Source organism: Mercenaria mercenaria, chromosome 1 (assembly GCF_021730395.1).
Source record: "Mercenaria mercenaria strain notata chromosome 1, MADL_Memer_1, whole genome shotgun sequence".
Classification (NCBI taxonomy): Eukaryota; Metazoa; Mollusca; class Bivalvia; order Venerida; family Veneridae; genus Mercenaria; species Mercenaria mercenaria.
This window is the reverse complement of record NC_069361.1, coordinates 22,584,177-22,601,181: the sequence shown is the minus strand read 5'-3', so window position 1 is coordinate 22,601,181 and position 17,005 is coordinate 22,584,177. Positions and strand designations below refer to the sequence as shown.

Sequence of the window (17,005 nt, the reverse complement as noted above, 5' to 3'; positions counted from 1 at the left end):
TAAAACATTTCTTTATATCACATTGCGTGCGTGCAGATTACGTAGTATATGTCGTCCTGGCGTGGGCGCAAACGCGAATTTTTGAAAGTTTTGTGTGTCATTTTGGCAGGCGCGCTAATACTACCAATCGAAAGTGACACCGCGACAAAACAAAAGGCAGAACATGTCTGTTATTTCGTAATGGCGCATGTGCATACTGTTGATTAAGATATGTTTACTGTACTTGTTTATTAATGTTGCTTTTAGGTTTGCACTCCCAAAATTAATTATTGGAAACATACGGAATATTCATGAGTGTCATGCAAATAAAATTCATTAGCTGTTCTATATTTGTACGTGAAGTTTGCTATGTTTTGAATAAGCCTTTGCTGTATACTAGATCTAATGTAGCCCGCCCGCTTAGCTCAGTAGGGAGAGCGTTTGTCTACAGACCGCGAGTTCGATCCTCGGGCGGGGCGTATGTTCTCCGTGACGGTTTGATAAAAGACATTGTGTCTGAAATCATTCGTCCTCCACCTCTGATAATTCATGTGGGGAAGTTGGCAGTTACTTGCGGAGAACAGGTTTGTACTGGTACAGAATCCAGGAACACTGGTTAGGTTAACTGCCCGCCGTTACATAACTGAAATACTGTTGAAAAAACGGTGTTAAACCCAAAACAAACAAACAAGATCTAATGTATTTTTTCATTTCTTCTCAGAATCATAACAGCAATTAATAAACTATGTGAGAGTTTGTCTAGCTTCTTTGGGTTGGCGATCACACTATGTTTTATGACATACTCCCGCTTCGATCTAAGCTGTACTCACGTAAGTATTTATAGTGCGAAAACTGGTCTATTATTTATAACGACAATAAAAATTATTAAAAAGGAGTCTTTTCTTTCTTAATCAATTTGTAAATGTAATAAGTTAATGTTTACAGTCATACACAAAGCATTCTTAGGCCAATCAATAGTTTTCGTATGTGTTTTGTTCAGTGCATTATTCATAAAATAAAATATAACATAAGCATAGTAAATTAGGTTAAGAGTTGATAACAACATTAATTTGTACCATTGCTCTTTTGTTTAGAATTAATCTACATTGAAAAGATTAATGTAGATATTGTATAATGAATAGGTAGCATCCGTTACAAATCAAATCTTCATGATCATACACTTATATCGTATGCTCACACATTAATTTTTTTTTAAATAATAATGCATTACTTACAGGGATAAAGAGTAAATGTCGTCTGTGTACAAATGTATTTTATCATTAATTCAGACCAAAATAAAATGTGATTATCCTCCGATGTCATTTTATCTTATAAACAGTTGTCGTAGAAAAAGTGAACTCATGTGAAGTAAAAGAATTTATTTCATGGGAATACTTTTTATTCTCACTCAGTCAGTCCTACTAAACAATTTAGTACCTGGTATAAGCTTTGATTACAGCACGACACATTAAATGATAAACGGTTGCATTTGTTTACAATTACAAATGAACTTCGTTATTTCATGTCAAACTACCTTTTGTCTCAAAAGTACTGGAAAAAGTAGTATATAAACGCACTGAGTGCCCGCTGACTTCGAAGAACCTACATGAACTGCATACAGAAAGCATCACTCGACAGAAACTGCACTTCTCAAAATGACATTCTTCAATCCCTGGATCAAAACAAATTTTAACAGTCTTAGTAAATGGCGAACAGTTTACTCCAGTTCACATGAAATACAGTGTACCACAAGGATCTGTCCTAGGACCGATAAAATCATGTACACAAAACCAGTTGGGTCAATCTGCAGAAACCATGGACTGAATCATCACTTTTATGCTGATGACTCACAATTATATTTGTCGTTTAAGCCAAAAAATATTTCCTGCCAACATGAAGCCCTATCCCGAATTGAGATCTGTCTCAACGACATAGTCTCTTGGATGCATCAGAACATGCTGAAGCTCAATACTGACAAAACTGAGGTCATTTTGTTTCACACAAATCACATAAAAATACCCGAAGATATCTGCGTGAAAGTAGGACCCTCTCAGATTTAATCAATTTGTGTGAATAATCTCGTGGCTAGAATGGATTCAAACATGGTCATGACACAGTATGTTAACTCTGAAGTCTGCAAAATTTCATACTTGTCATTTACAAAAATATAATTATGACAAAGGTGCGAGTGATTCCCAATGTTTAAAGCCCATATAACTGTCGAAATAGTTTGACAGATACCCATTTACTCTAACACAAGATTCCACAATATATACTTGGCAACAGTCTAACAACTTTTAAAGTTACGTCTGATTCTATTGAATTAAGCGATATTCCATTTTTATATAATATATCAACTCACTTTCTCACTTTGTCTGTATGATGTACATGAAGGGAAAACAATAGATAATAAAAACTCACTTTCTAAAATCAATCAAGGATGCATACACCTTTTCTTTTCATGTTTTGGTATGTTACTGATAACAGAACTTAAAACAGTTATGCAGTCAAAGGCACCTTTGTCTTTTCTGAAACTAAATTTGAAATCGTTCAACATTTCCAATACTTTCGGCCCATCTGCGCAATTGTATGTCTAACAGTATTTAATTCTTTTTTAAATAAAAAATAAACAAGTGCGAGTGGTGCCCCTGTAATTATTCACACCATTTGGATCACTTTTGATACGCACCGGTATACTGATACACTTACACCAAGATTCGAAATATACGCCTGTATTAAAACTATGATTACAATGCCGGAAGATCTACATGCACTCATAAAAAATATCAGTACTGTAACAGATTTGTTTAAAATATAATTGTTAAAATTATGGCGGACAAATTGTTCTATTCCCTTTCTAGCACGTCTGTCACGTGATGTTGTCTATATACATATATGAGTAAAAGGTTCAAATAAGTTTAAGTTCCCTATGAGGAAGACATATTTTGCACTGCCCGTTTTTGTTATTCTATTGGACGAAGCAGAAAATGATATAAGTACTATTGAGTTCGCCGTTAAAATTCGTAGAAATATGATTCAACTGTGTGGTTTCTATGAAAGATGACGATTGTTATATGACGATCACAGTGCTAAGGTCCAATGTATGCTACACGAATAGGACGGATAGATAGAAAAATATTGAAACTGTTACATACATGTAATAAAGTACAGTTATTTTAATATAGCCATCTAATCAGTTTAGAGAACATTTAAACTAGTATATAATTTTGCAGCGCGTTTGTCTTTATTGAGACTTGATCGTTAGATAGTAATATGCTATTTGAAATGGTATTTGATATCATAAAATTGAACGTAAAGATAAAGTATATAACCGATTTTCTGACCTTTCTGTAAAAGAATCCATGAGCTCAAGAAAAGATGGTGTTCGATCTAAATAAGATGTCGTGTGCTTGGAATAATGTCAGGCAACCGGGAAAAATGTAACGTAAATGTAGTCGAAATACTATGTGGTGCACATGAGATCATATATCCTAACATTCATCAATGTTTTTGTTTGGTTGGTTGGTTATTTACACTGTGAACGTTTTACGCGTTTTGGTTAATCTGGGTCGGTAAGAGCTTTTTTGTAATACTCGTCATTGAGACATACTTTGCTTTCTTAATTGGTCTATAAGAAGCTGGAAGACTGTTCGTATCTCAGTTTTTCTGTCGACAAGACAGTACGAATCTGACTTCCTTGAAATATATTTTTAGAACCACGACACCATCGTGTGACAGACAAGTAGTACTTGGTTTGTTTTAATGAAACCTTTAGCCTTTAAACTACTTAATGTATGTCTGTGAGAAAGTTACTAATACATTTTTCCATGTCGGGAAGTGCACTTAAGTAGTTACACTAAGTGACCTCTAAAATTGTCATCATATGATGTTATTTAATAGTATTGAGTACAATACTGAATTCTATTGGACAAGTACAAAGCAGTTTATTTCGACGAGGCGAATGCCGAGTCCAAATATGGGTTATTACTGCTGTGTATATGTCCAACTGATTTCAGTATTGTGTCACTGTTAAATCACCTCTTTATTTCACGCCAAAACTGAAATTACGGCAAAAACAAAAATTCACACATTTTAACTGACAAACAACAACACACACTAATACATATCAAAGTTCATACTCTTCTCTGATGATAGGTATGTTCATTTCATTTTCCAACAAAAAATGGCAACATTTCCAAAAATATAGAAAACAACTTTTCATGATTTTTTTGTTACCGAAACCATATTCATCGCATAGGAAATGTTCTAAGAAATTTATTTCTCCCGCGAATTCTTTTTTAATTTTACCGCTGCCATGAGAATGTGAATCTATGGCCTGCCTCTATTGACAGTGTCAGATATTTTATCTTTTTGTAACATTTATACCTGAACAATTGATACGTATTTATAACTTATTGAATCGCCATTTCAGAAAAAGTAACTGAGCCGTGCCATGAGAAAACCAACATAGTGGGTTTGCGACCAGCATGGATCCAGACCAGCCTGCGCATCCGCGCAGTCTGGTCAGGATCCATGCTGTTCACTAACGGTTTCTATAATTGCATTAGGCTTTGAAAGCGAACAGCATGGATATTGACCAGACTGCGCGGATGCGCAGGCTGGTCTGGATCCATGCTGGTCGCAAACCCACTATGTTGGTTTTCTCATGACGTGGCTCAATTGATAAATTCTTTATATTTTTACCAGAGCGCGGGTTTATATGTAAAATGTTCGTCTCTCAAACGCTGGGCCAATAGTTTCCTTTAATTCAGCATTGGTCCTGTCAACGACAGGTAAGAAATGTGCAGCATACGTGAAGAACAGTACCAACGGCGTTACCGCAACTTTGCGTAGAAGTACTAAATCTCAATTAATACATTATTTGAATAATGCTTGTACAAATAATACATTATTTGAATAACGCTTGTAAAAGATTTTATCAACTAGTTATAACCTACCACAGAATAGAAGAAACGTTTGGACTAAATGAGTTTGTATCAGAATTCTGAAAATGTTTTGAATCAAAACAACGCATTATGTAGTAGTCGCATGGAAAATAGAGTTTGATAAAAATGTCGGGCAAATATTTTAAAACACCATTTGAACTTTTGTATATGCTATCTGGTAGTGTCAATCAGTGTATTCTTAACTAACGAAACCGTGAACTTTAAGATTGGTACTTGAGTTTATTTCTTCGTAACCCTTATTAAGACTACTCATTCAACGAATTTGCAACGCTCAGTATCGGAATACTTATTCCACCATCGTCCAATAAAATGTTGCAATGATTAGTTCATGATAGTACATAACAATTTTAGATTGACTTCTTAGAAAAAAGAAGGACATTTACCCACAGTTTCGTATAAAAATCACATGATCAAGAATACGGATTGCCTGTAACTTTTGTAAAGAGGGTCTATTTAAGGACTAAGTCTTGTTGCTTTCAGTATCTTATGGAGAATAATTAAACACATTTAATTAAGCGGGAGCTGTAACTGATAACAGTGGTAATGGTAAGTTGACATAAAATTACTCTAAAGTCTGATTATCCACGCGTATGTTTACCAAGTAACTAATGAAAAAAAAAAACTTATTTGTCATAGGTAATGACTGGCTCCTCTTATTGTGACTTAATCAAAAAGATGTAACTTTTAAAAAATGTGTAAAAAATTGAATAGATCTACTTATTACAAATATTTTGCACGTTTGTGACAGCTTTATAGTTACATTTTTTCTGACCGATTTTTTTTATTTCAGAATTTCAAACTTGTGCTAGCATTGGTTTTGTTTGCTTGCGTATGGGTTACGGATGCTTGTAACCGAAATAATGTAAATGCCTGTTCAGATGATGCTAATTGTCATATAAAAAGTACAGATCATCATGATAGGAGAAAAAGGAGTGATCAAAAGGTAGATTCTAACACGATCTGATTTATTTTCCTATTAAACAAAGAAGGCTGGAAACGGTGAATTATGATATAACAATTCACTGTTCTGATATCACAATTATTACGTCGTAGTGTAAAACTCTCATTTAGTGATTTGCTCTTGAATAAATCATTGTTTGTCGTTCAGATGTGTATTATTATATCACGAGGGCTGCGTGATATAATTCCTTTGCATCTGAACTCCAAACAACGGTATATTCAGCGACAAATCTCTAATGGCATATATTATTTCTTAAATAACTAATCGAACGTGTTTTAACTGTTTTATCATACGACGAAATATTTCCAACGTGTGGGGGTTCTGTTTCGAGTAGTTTATGTAGCTATACTCTTTAACTTATCTCTCACATGTTTGTTCGAATTCTTGCCTTTGACATAGAATTCTTAAACGTGACGAGGCTATTATGTTTTAATGGAACATACACTGTACTTAATCGGTTCTCCGCAGTGGCCGTAATACATTAATAAATTAAGTTTGCGTAAAACAAATTTACACAAATGCAGATATATCCAGAAGATTTCGTGTTCAATAATCTATATTTCAACAACGACGATCGGCACGTAGTATCAAAGTTCCTTTGCTGATAAAAGTATGTTCATTATTTCAGAACAGGACTCAATACAGCATCACGCTTCAACAAGACCCATGTAAATTCAGTACTTACGACGCCGACGACGACGGAGCAATCACTAGGGCCGAACTCCAGGCTGTACTCGGTATCAATGAGGAGGCTAACGCTTTCTTCGCAGACTTAGATATAATGAAAGGTTTGTACAAAATGATTTCTTTTTAATTAGAAATCAACGAAATTGTACAGATGAACAGATACTGAAGCGTTATAGATTCTAGCCGAAGCACTTTAAGAAACATTAATGAAATCCTCATAGCTGATCCAAGATTCCTTAGGAACATTTATCAACTATATGTCTGTTTAAAAAAGACAAGTAAAACCGTAAAGGCCAGCCTACTTATTTCAATGTAGCAAAATTGTGCACAGCCAAACCTTTTAACTGTAATAGGGATTAGGTTGTCCTTTGACCAAAAATGAAGATTAAAGCACTGTCATCCGGGATGCGACTGGCTAATGGGTTTCTAGGTTGCCGTGAAATACAGCTATTTTATTTTATGTACATAATATGTACATTTGATTGACAGTCGTTTTTTTCAATGTGCAAGAGATTTATATAATAAAGTATCGGTCCTATATCTAGATATTTAATGTCTTATTTAGATCTACCTCACTAATTAAGTATTTTATATAATTCGTCATCTTATGTAACGCATTTCACCATACATTATGCTTCACATATTCTTTCAGATGATGAAGCCTCGGTGATAACACCGGACGAATTCTTCACGATGGCACCTCTAATCATTGCTGAATGTTCCGCCTCTGAAATATAACGACACTTCGAGTACACTTTCGAAGAAGCTGTTTCCACATAAAAAACGATATTAACTCACATTCAACATTGTGTTTGCATAGAATAAGACAAAATTTTAACGCTTCTGATGGCACTTTTTGAATTTAAGTATAGATTGTAATGTTTTAATACGGACAATGTCAGCAAGATATCTATTTAAAGATTACTGCCATATTGCACAATTTGGTCTTCTGCAATTGTTTGCTTTTTCTCAGTGTTCTGTAATTTGTTATAAATTATGTGATCTTATCATGTTGAATCTTAGGCTGTAAATGATTGTAATTTTAATTCCAATACATTTTAAGGTGGCATTGTGTGTATCATAAGTGAAATAGCTTATACATAAATTACACATAAAAACGATATTTCTTTTTACTATTTGTCGTTCTTAGATAGATACAGCAGATATAGAGACAGCTATTGTCCAGTAATCGTCTTTGTTAAATCTAAAACACCATGAACGCTACACATTGGTCCCGACTAACATAGGTTTTCAGTTACTCCTTTGTCGTGTTTCTCTATCTTTAATTTTTGTTTGTAAATATTATTTTTACAGTTTAATTCAACACTTCAGAATGAGTTTACTATTTCGTATGATTGTAAATCAAATCATATTATTTATTAAACCACTAATGCATATACTGACAAGAGGATACGCATCAGGTGATCCGCTAATCCAAACAATTGTATGCCCTTACTTGCTATTACACAATGTAAATTACATTCTTACGTGAATAAATTCTAAATGATATCGTGAAAATTGTTTTGATTTTATGTTTTACTTCCTCCTATACGTGTCTGTATAGTCGGGACGGTCCTACACTGTTACAACAGTATATGGAAAGAAGCAAATGAGTCAAGTACGTACGTAATGATATCGTGGAATGACAACATTTTAACCGCTAATACAAGTTCATTTTCATGGCAAAGTATGTTTGAAATGTCATGTACTATAAAATTATGTTGCTTGTTTAAAAGGTTGTTTGTTTTCAATATATTACATACGAAAATACTGATGAATATTTTCCCGAAGCCTTAGCCAATGTATCAGCAATTCATATATCGACCATTAAATACAAACAAAAATACAACACTCGATGGAATCCGCCGTCTAAAGAAAACAAGTCCGCAACCTATATGCCTGCTACAAAACTTTGTCATATTATATCAATGACCAGTACAAGTACACACAGATCAAGTAATCGTTCATAGAAACAACAACTTAAGTGTTTAAAAAAGATTACGAATGCATTGTTGCATAACACAGGCATGAGTTTAGAAAGTGTGTAAATTGAACTAAAAACTCATGTACCCTTCTGACTTTGACTTGAAAAAAATGTTTTGTTTATGTCCTGATAGACACTAGGAAAGCAGATACTGTGATAAGCACACGACAGTGCAAAGATATCACCCAATGCTTAATACATCACATATAATGAAAACTCAAGCATGAACACAGTTTGACCGTTTTTATTATTAACTGAAGAAAAGATGACACATGTTGTAATCGTGTACTTGGGTCTTATCTTACATATACGGTATATTTGTAAGTATCATATTCTGTACCATAATCTTTTTCCTTTCCAAATCCGCCGAAAACAAGCAATGCTATTAAGGGGACGCATACTTTGAAATTAGAAAAAAGTGGGTGGGGTATTATAAAATTTACCTGCAAAAAAGTACAAGGTTTTGGTAAATGAAATGAATACTGTTTCAACTGTTATAAGTACACAAAGGATTGCTCACTAAAATAAAAATGAGAAAAACTGAAACAAGAAAGTTATTGTTGAATTACATAAGACTTCTTGTGTACATTCAAAGTCAACAATTAAGACTTTTTGGTGCGAAAATAATAGTGCTTCACTTTGTCCAAACATTTATCAATGTCCTACAGATTCTAATTTAAAGAAAGAATGTGAAATAAGTTCACTGTCTTGCTTTTCATTTCGCATATGTGAGCTAAAACACATTATTTAGTTTGTTTACAAAGTAGTGCATAAGAAAAGATACGGTGGTCAAGGAATGCCACATTACAAAACTAAAAGAGTATATTCCCCTTAATACATTAAACATTTATCGTTACAGAAGTCTAGTGGCTTACAATAAAGGCCTAGAAATGTTGCCATTATTAATTTTTAACTTGGTATTCATGAACTACAATGCACTTAAATATCAAAACACATTCAACAAAATTTTGAATTGTGTTGTCTTAAAAATCCCAAAAATAAGGTATGAAATTTGGTTGAGAGGTCCAATCAATGTGTATATGTGCAAAAGCAACATTCTAATCTTGTTCACAAAAGTTACTAATAAACAGCAGGAATGTCAATGATCAAAACTGGACGAATATACAGTTATCCTCACTTTAATGTCATTTATAATTTGTCCTTGAATTCTCCACCATACTTTTCATAATTCTGTTTGCACGAGTTGCACGAGAATGCTGTCATTCACGTAAAAAAACGGGGTCAAATAAGTTGTAAATGCAATATAATCTAAACGTAATTAATGGATTATGCAGTTCAAGATAAACTTTATCTCATAACGTAACGAACATGTATAATGTTGTAACAACAATTTTACTTACACTGATTTAAGTAGCAGTCGGTTTATAAGTGACTTTATTGATTCATTTTGTGTTTTGTTATTGTTGTCAAAAAGTATAACGGAAGTGCCTCACAACTGAAGCGGAAACCAGTTTGATGCGCAAAGTAGTCCACTGTAAGTAATATTATTTGACAAATGTCCACAGAAATTAATAATTTTCTAATATTAAAGACGAATATCTGAATAGGATTCATTATTTGATAAGAAATTATAATCATCGACATGTTTTTTTAAAAATCGTACACGTGCTGACACCTAAGTTGTCTCCCGTTGTTTATTAGAGTTACCTTTCGTCCGGCGCAGTAATACATTTGCAGTGAATCGCCGAGAAGTCGTTGGAAAATTAAAAACCATGTAAACAAACTCAAATTAACCACCTTTTCAAGATGAATTTCAAGTGATCGACATTATGCATTTAACCCGCCTGACCTGTGTAGCATCTTAGATATCTGTTCTAAGGTATTCATTGTGTAGAATGTCATGTTATGCCCTTGCAATGCTAATCCCACTCTGATTTTTTTGTTTACATTTTTTATCAATGACAAATATGGCGTCCATCCCGAGATGAACAGACGTGGCGTTAAATTTTTACATGTTTAAGCAAACCTGGTGTGTTAGAAAGAAAATCTCATCCCTTCAACATTATTTGGAACACTGTTATTGTAAAAAACCTGTTTTTTCCTTATACAAAAGCTTAATATTTTGTGTTGAATGTACTTTCACAAAGACCTCTGTTTTCCTATTACATTCATAGTACCACATCCTTATCCACAAAATACTGAATATTACAGGTGTCCATCAGTATTATATCAGTTTAGGAATATGTTTTTTATTTTCCCACCATCGATTTCTTGAATATGCACCCCTTCCGCATTGCTATATGAACTGTGAATGTAGCAATATGCGTCCCCTTAAATGTTTGACCTCAGTTTTTGCTGTGTACACTCAATTGTTGCTGTGTACACTCAAATGTTTCTGTGTACACTCAATTGTTGCTGTGTATACTCAATTGTTGCTGTGTACACTCAATTGTTGCTGTGTACACTCAAGTGTTTCTGTGTATACTCAATTGTTGCTGTGTACACTCAATTGTTGCTGTGTACACTCAATTGTTGCTGTGTACACTCAGTTGTTGCTGTGTACACACAATTGTTGCTGTGTACACTCAATTGTTGCTGTGTACACTCAATTGTTGCTGTGTAATTGTTGCTGTGTACACTCAATTGTTGCTGTGTTTTGTATCAGGTGTAGCCATATACACTTAGTAAATGCATGTAGCTATGAAAAGGGAACACAAATCTGAAATTAGAGTGTACAGTCTTCAAAGTTTCTTTAGAAAAATCTGGAAGGCAGATACTCAGTGAACTGCATACTTCTTATGGGAACACTGCTGTTGTAATATTTCTGATTAATTAAGGTACACTGTGTCCAACATAGAGTATGTTAGTGGCATGTCAACGGGGAAAAGGCATGGGGTTCTCAAAAAGCACTTGGTTTAAGAAAGGTTTGTGCCCGATGAGCAACAGGCCAATAGGGTCAAATATGCTTATTCAAAAAAACTCTGAAAAGTTCTCAAAATTAGATGATGGCACAATGTCACAACTCCCGACAAGATATGAGACCTGGACATACTTTCATGAGTCACAGCGATGCGTTGACATCAGACAGGCGTTGACTACAGACAGCGGCTGACTAAAGGTGACTGTAGACCATTAATTGCAAAAAGAAATAAAAGTGTCAAACAGGTTTTGTATTCAATCTTCTTTAATTCAAGCGGTACTATTGTTCCAATTCCTACACATTCAGAAAAATATGTTATAGAGACAAAGTACTGAAAGCCTTTAAAAGAAACTACAAATAAATGCATCTAAGGTCTGGTCTTTGCGGTCTCCAGATGATCCATGACAACGATGCGGCTTACAAATGTGCAATCGTTCAAAATATTTTCAGAGACGAAACAGTGGTTAAAATCAATCATCCCGCTTATTCACCAGATCTTGGTCCTTGGGACATTTTCCTGTTTCCATCCAAGTCTGATAAAAGCTGCTGGTTGAGCGCCAGTATCTATCAAATTAGAATAAAGCACTTGAGAGTTTTCAGTTACTTAAGACCATTCCAAGGGAAGACTATTCTGCAGCGTTCACCTCTTCAATTTCTCGACTGCGGAAGTGCGTGGAAGTCAAGGACGAATACTTTGAAGGGATAAACTAAATTTGAAGTCTGTACACGGACTCTGCGTCATATTCTAACAAGATTGTCATTACTTTTATAATAACCCTCGTATACACTACTCCGATGCCTATAGGTTTTCAGGGTTTTACTCGATAATTATCTATGACAGGAATAAAGATCCCCAACAGGATAAATGTTAAATGTTTGCATGCATATATTAAAATTCTATATTGCTTTCTACAGATCAATTCAATTTTTAAAACATTTTGCGTCACCTGAACTCTGTGGCAGCAATACATATATTTCATTTGATACATATTTATCTTTGATTGACATTACAAAAGATGATACATTATAAATTTCGTCTCCCAAATCAAATGCAGTTCCTTCAAAAGTTTGAATATCTAACGACAAACTGATTAATTATATGTTGGTAAGGCAACATGAGTCTAAATTACTTATGTATGGTTAACTCGTAATGTCTTTTAATTAAGGTATTAGATCACTAATAGAGAACCTCCTTTTTGAAGAGTATTCAATTCCTACTATAAACCTACTTTTACTGCAATTCTTAGGGGTGCGTAGGTTCAAGCCCTACTGGGACCAATTTTTTTCTCCTTATTTTCCTTTTTTACTAGTAAGTTTTTATTTCTTTCAAGACTTATTATTGATTTTTTGTACAAAAATGGAAAAAAAGATGAATCTTAAAAGCGATTTCTTGGTGTTCAAAGTGAATTTACTGCTTAAACAGAAGGGGTAGAGTTACACATCTTTAAAAATATTGAGTTACATGCGGTGAAAGTTCTCTATTTTGCTTTCACTCTTCCCATAGGTTATTTTTAAATGAAGTAAGCAAAATTCAAAACAGAAACACATCGTTCAACCTTATTTTTTCAATGTTGAAGTATGAATTCTGTCTCGTTAAATCCGTTTACTTGAGGCACCATAGAAAAAATGATATTGACATTTTTATTTTGTGTTTTATAATTGTTTACCAATAGTTTGATGTTTCTTCTGTTGAAATTAATGGTAAAATGAGTTCTCTGCAAACGTTTTGGATAGTGGCTATCACTTTGAAATTTGTCTCTACTTGAGCTTGAGGAGATACCATAAGTTATTCAAAATTTATAAAAAACGGCACGGTAAAAGATGTTTAAAATTTGCAAAATAGTGCAAAACACAGTTACCTTTCAGAATAGACCAAGCAAAGGCCATTTTGTAAACATTACTATTAGTGACCTAATACCTTAAGGTTATACAAGGATCCATTGTCTGAATAAGATTTCCCATGGTAAGTTCAAATATTCCATGAATTGGCAACCTCAAGTATATAATTTAATTGTTTCACCGTTGGCCAATGAAATGACAAATTGAAAACCTTTCCTCAAGGGTTAATTACACTTTATCAACATTGACTTCCAAGAATTTCAAAAATAGTAAAAAACGTGTACGAATAACAACATCACGTGATCGACAATGACCAATAGTCGAAAGATCCAAAACATATAAACAAACCAAAGTTAACTTTCTTATTTCTCAACGTCTGGATCTGAAGTCTCTTACTTATGCTTTATTTCATCAGGTAGTTACAACGATAAAAGCAATTATGGTAAGTAATGTTAAAATCACTTTATATTCATAGTAGATACACATTACTAGAAAAGGCAGGAGAAATTATTTGTGTAACACTTTTTTTCGTGGTGAATCCATAGTATACAGAAATAAAACGTTTTAGTTATCGTGGCCGGAAAGGCCAAGTAAAGATATCAGCTATTTTTCATGTGTTACCAGAGCAAATAATAAGTTTTTCTGTTTCAGGAGCTTAAACTTTTGCTAGCTTTGGTATTATTTGCTTGCATTTGGCTCACGGATGGCTGTAACCGAGCTAAATGTATAGACCTTTGTACAGGTAATGCCAAATGTCGTATAAAAGATCCACGGTGCAAACAGAACCCGGACAGAAGACAGAAAGGGAGTGTTAACAAGGTAGTTCAACTAAGTAAATAAGAAATGATTTTCAGTCGTATAAATATTCCTCTTTTTATCGAGATATTATGTATTAAGATTACTACATCAACTATCTTGCCTATCACTAGGGTGGGGTCAAAACCTCACTTGAGAAATTCTCCGACATCAGAAACATTTATTGTGAACTGCCTCTTATGTCTTTACTTCTTATGGCTTTACCTCTTCACATTTAAAGCTGGGAAATCTGCTTCAGCAACATGAAAAGGATTAATTTTAACACAAATGGTGTTTACCATGTTTTATGAAATGTTTGTTTGATATTTCAGAACGGGACTGAATACAGTATAACACTACAAGATGATCCGTGTAGTTTTAACACATACGACAGCGACCAGGACGGTGCAATCGCTAAACGAGAGCTGCATGCTTTACTCGGTGACAACGAGGAAACTGACGCTCTATTCAGAGACCTGAATATAAAGACAGGTTTGTAAATATATTTTACTCATAAGCATATCATAGATCTTAGACGATAAACGCTAAAGATGCATTCTGAAGTGTTTGAATTATAAAGTTAAGATTTGAGAAACATTCATAAAATCGAAATACAAATATCATTACCATCTATATGCAGAGCAGCATGTTTGGTTAAAAAGAACAAATGCAATGATTTAAAAAAACACTTCCCTGATTTAGATGTAGCAAAGTCCGGAAATGTCATAGTTATAAATGTATGCGCGATGGCAACACCAAAAATTACTACTATGGTTACCTTATCAACACTTTGGTAATTCGCGACAAGTGAGAGCAAATATGAAACTGAATTTCTGCAAACTGCAATAACATTAGAAAATGCTCCAATGTCCTCACACCGTTTATTTTATTTGATATGCTAAGTGGTCTAGATATATATATCTTAAAAGACAACAGACATACTCATAATTTTGATTATGTTACTTTAAGTGTGAATGAATTATTTCAATATGAATATAAATGGCAAATGAATGAGGGTGAACCTTTTAAGAAATATATGCAAGAGCCGACAAATCGGGATTTGGATATGGGTATACGATTATAATGGCTTTTGTTTTGTTTTGCAAAGATGACTGTGTTTTTTCCACACCACGCTGAAAAATGTTTAATTTAAAATTTTTAGTTTTCAGATTTCATTGTCGTTCATATGCAGAGAGAAAAAGTGAAAATATCGATATAAAAGTCACGTCATATGCATCATTATTTAAAAAAATTACACTTGCCTAGGAAACTTAAAATCTACATAATAATATTCCAAATTAGAATAATATAAAATATAGCTGTTGTGAATCGAATCTTACGAATTAAATGTCTTAGTAACATAACACATTGAGAAGTCACACGGGAGTTACGCTGACAATACGCCTAATCTTATAGTTTACTTTATTCTTTCAGATAATAGAGTCTCAGTAATAACACCGAGCGAATTCTCTACCATGGCACCTCAGATCATAACTGAATGTGCCGACTCTGACGAGTGAATAGGACCTCGAGGACATTTCGGACGATGCTGTGTTCTCATACATATACAGAAAACATTACTTTCATATGTGGTATTGTGCGTGTAGTAAATAAAATTACCTACTATGGATATTATTTTAGAAAATCATGTTTTGTATTTAACCTTCTGCATAAGGAAAATATAAGCAACATACTAACGAAATGGTTTAAAGCAATATGGCTTCATGTTACGCTTTTTCGCTGTATTCATTACATGGTCATAAAAATTGCTTTCAATAATTGAAATACACTTGTGGACTTTTCCAACTAGACACATAACATTTTCATGAATTAAACGAAAGCCTTTGCAGGGAGATGTCTTTTCTAATTTTATAAAAACGAGTTAAATAATTGACTCATTTTTTGTAAAAGAAAATATTAAAACTTAGCGATTTAACAATGGTAAAATCAACAATCCGTAACAAAGATGGCAAAATACGAGTAATGATGGCAACATTATTGAATCACATCAGATTACATGAAGAAAAACCGCAAAACGGCTTACTATTCTCGAAACAAATGAGCCAAAGTAAAAATAAAACATTTCGGGATCATTATAAGACCTAGTATTTACAAAAAATAATCACAGTGATTTTATTAGTTACATAACAGACCTTTCTGCGTGGCATTCCGGTTGGGGTCATCTTTAGGGGATATTTTAAATTTAAAGTATTCTAAACAGTGTAAGTTTAACGTGTTTTGATGTAATAATATCGCTGTTAGACCATGAGAAAAATAACTTATATCGCACATGCAATCTGTGACTCAGTATCTGTATTCAATATAACGCGTGTGTAAAACATTAATTCAAAGCAAACCAGTCGTAACAAACCATAAACACACCATATTAAAACTAGATAGGGTCTAGTTGGAAATATCCACAAAAATATATGTATAACAATTTCTATTTCTTAAACCTGTTAGCTTGACCATTGAAAACAAAGCATTTTAGTACCGTTTCAGTAAAACTAATTTTGAAAAATGAAATTGATGAAAATGAAGTATAACCTCTTTCTTCTGAACACATTGATAATAAAAAAGTAACATTTCATGAATACTGTTTTTTGTCCTTACATACCGTGCCCCCTGTGTTAAAATAATCCCTATCACATACGCCCATGTTTCATTCCCAAAGGTTATTCACGTTATACACTGGCTGAATTATACGACTCCATAAGGGATTGGACAAGGTGCTATACTTTGCGTTTACTATTGGTATTTGTCAAGAAACGTTCAAGTCGATCTCTCAATTAAAATATTGGTTGGAATATCCCTTTCTTAGTGAAAACACATTTGTACAACATGAATAATAGTTGTAAGCGGTAACTTGTTTAGTTTAATACATCTTTGTACTTGACATAATCCTTTGTAAA

General features: G+C 33.6%; 2 protein-coding genes across 2 annotated transcripts; both read left to right on the top strand.

Annotated features, from left to right (window-relative positions):
* The first annotated feature begins 5,291 nt into the window (after nucleotides 1-5,291).
* LOC123543976 (uncharacterized) lies at nucleotides 5,292-8,112 on the top strand. Its single transcript, XM_045330040.2, has 4 exons — nucleotides 5,292-5,492; nucleotides 5,737-5,889; nucleotides 6,536-6,695; nucleotides 7,247-8,112. Exons 1-4 carry the CDS (start codon nucleotides 5,490-5,492, stop codon nucleotides 7,330-7,332), a joined length of 402 nt encoding a protein of 133 aa, XP_045185975.1. The 5' UTR covers nucleotides 5,292-5,489; the 3' UTR covers nucleotides 7,333-8,112.
* Nucleotides 8,113-13,583: 5,471 nt separating this feature from the next.
* Nucleotides 13,584-16,687, top strand: LOC123543986 (uncharacterized). Its single transcript, XM_045330051.2, has 4 exons — nucleotides 13,584-13,740; nucleotides 13,950-14,117; nucleotides 14,426-14,585; nucleotides 15,528-16,687. The coding sequence occupies exons 1-4, from the start codon at nucleotides 13,738-13,740 to the stop codon at nucleotides 15,611-15,613; spliced, it is 417 nt and encodes a 138-aa protein (XP_045185986.1). The 5' UTR covers nucleotides 13,584-13,737; the 3' UTR covers nucleotides 15,614-16,687.
* Nucleotides 16,688-17,005: the final 318 nt, after the last annotated feature.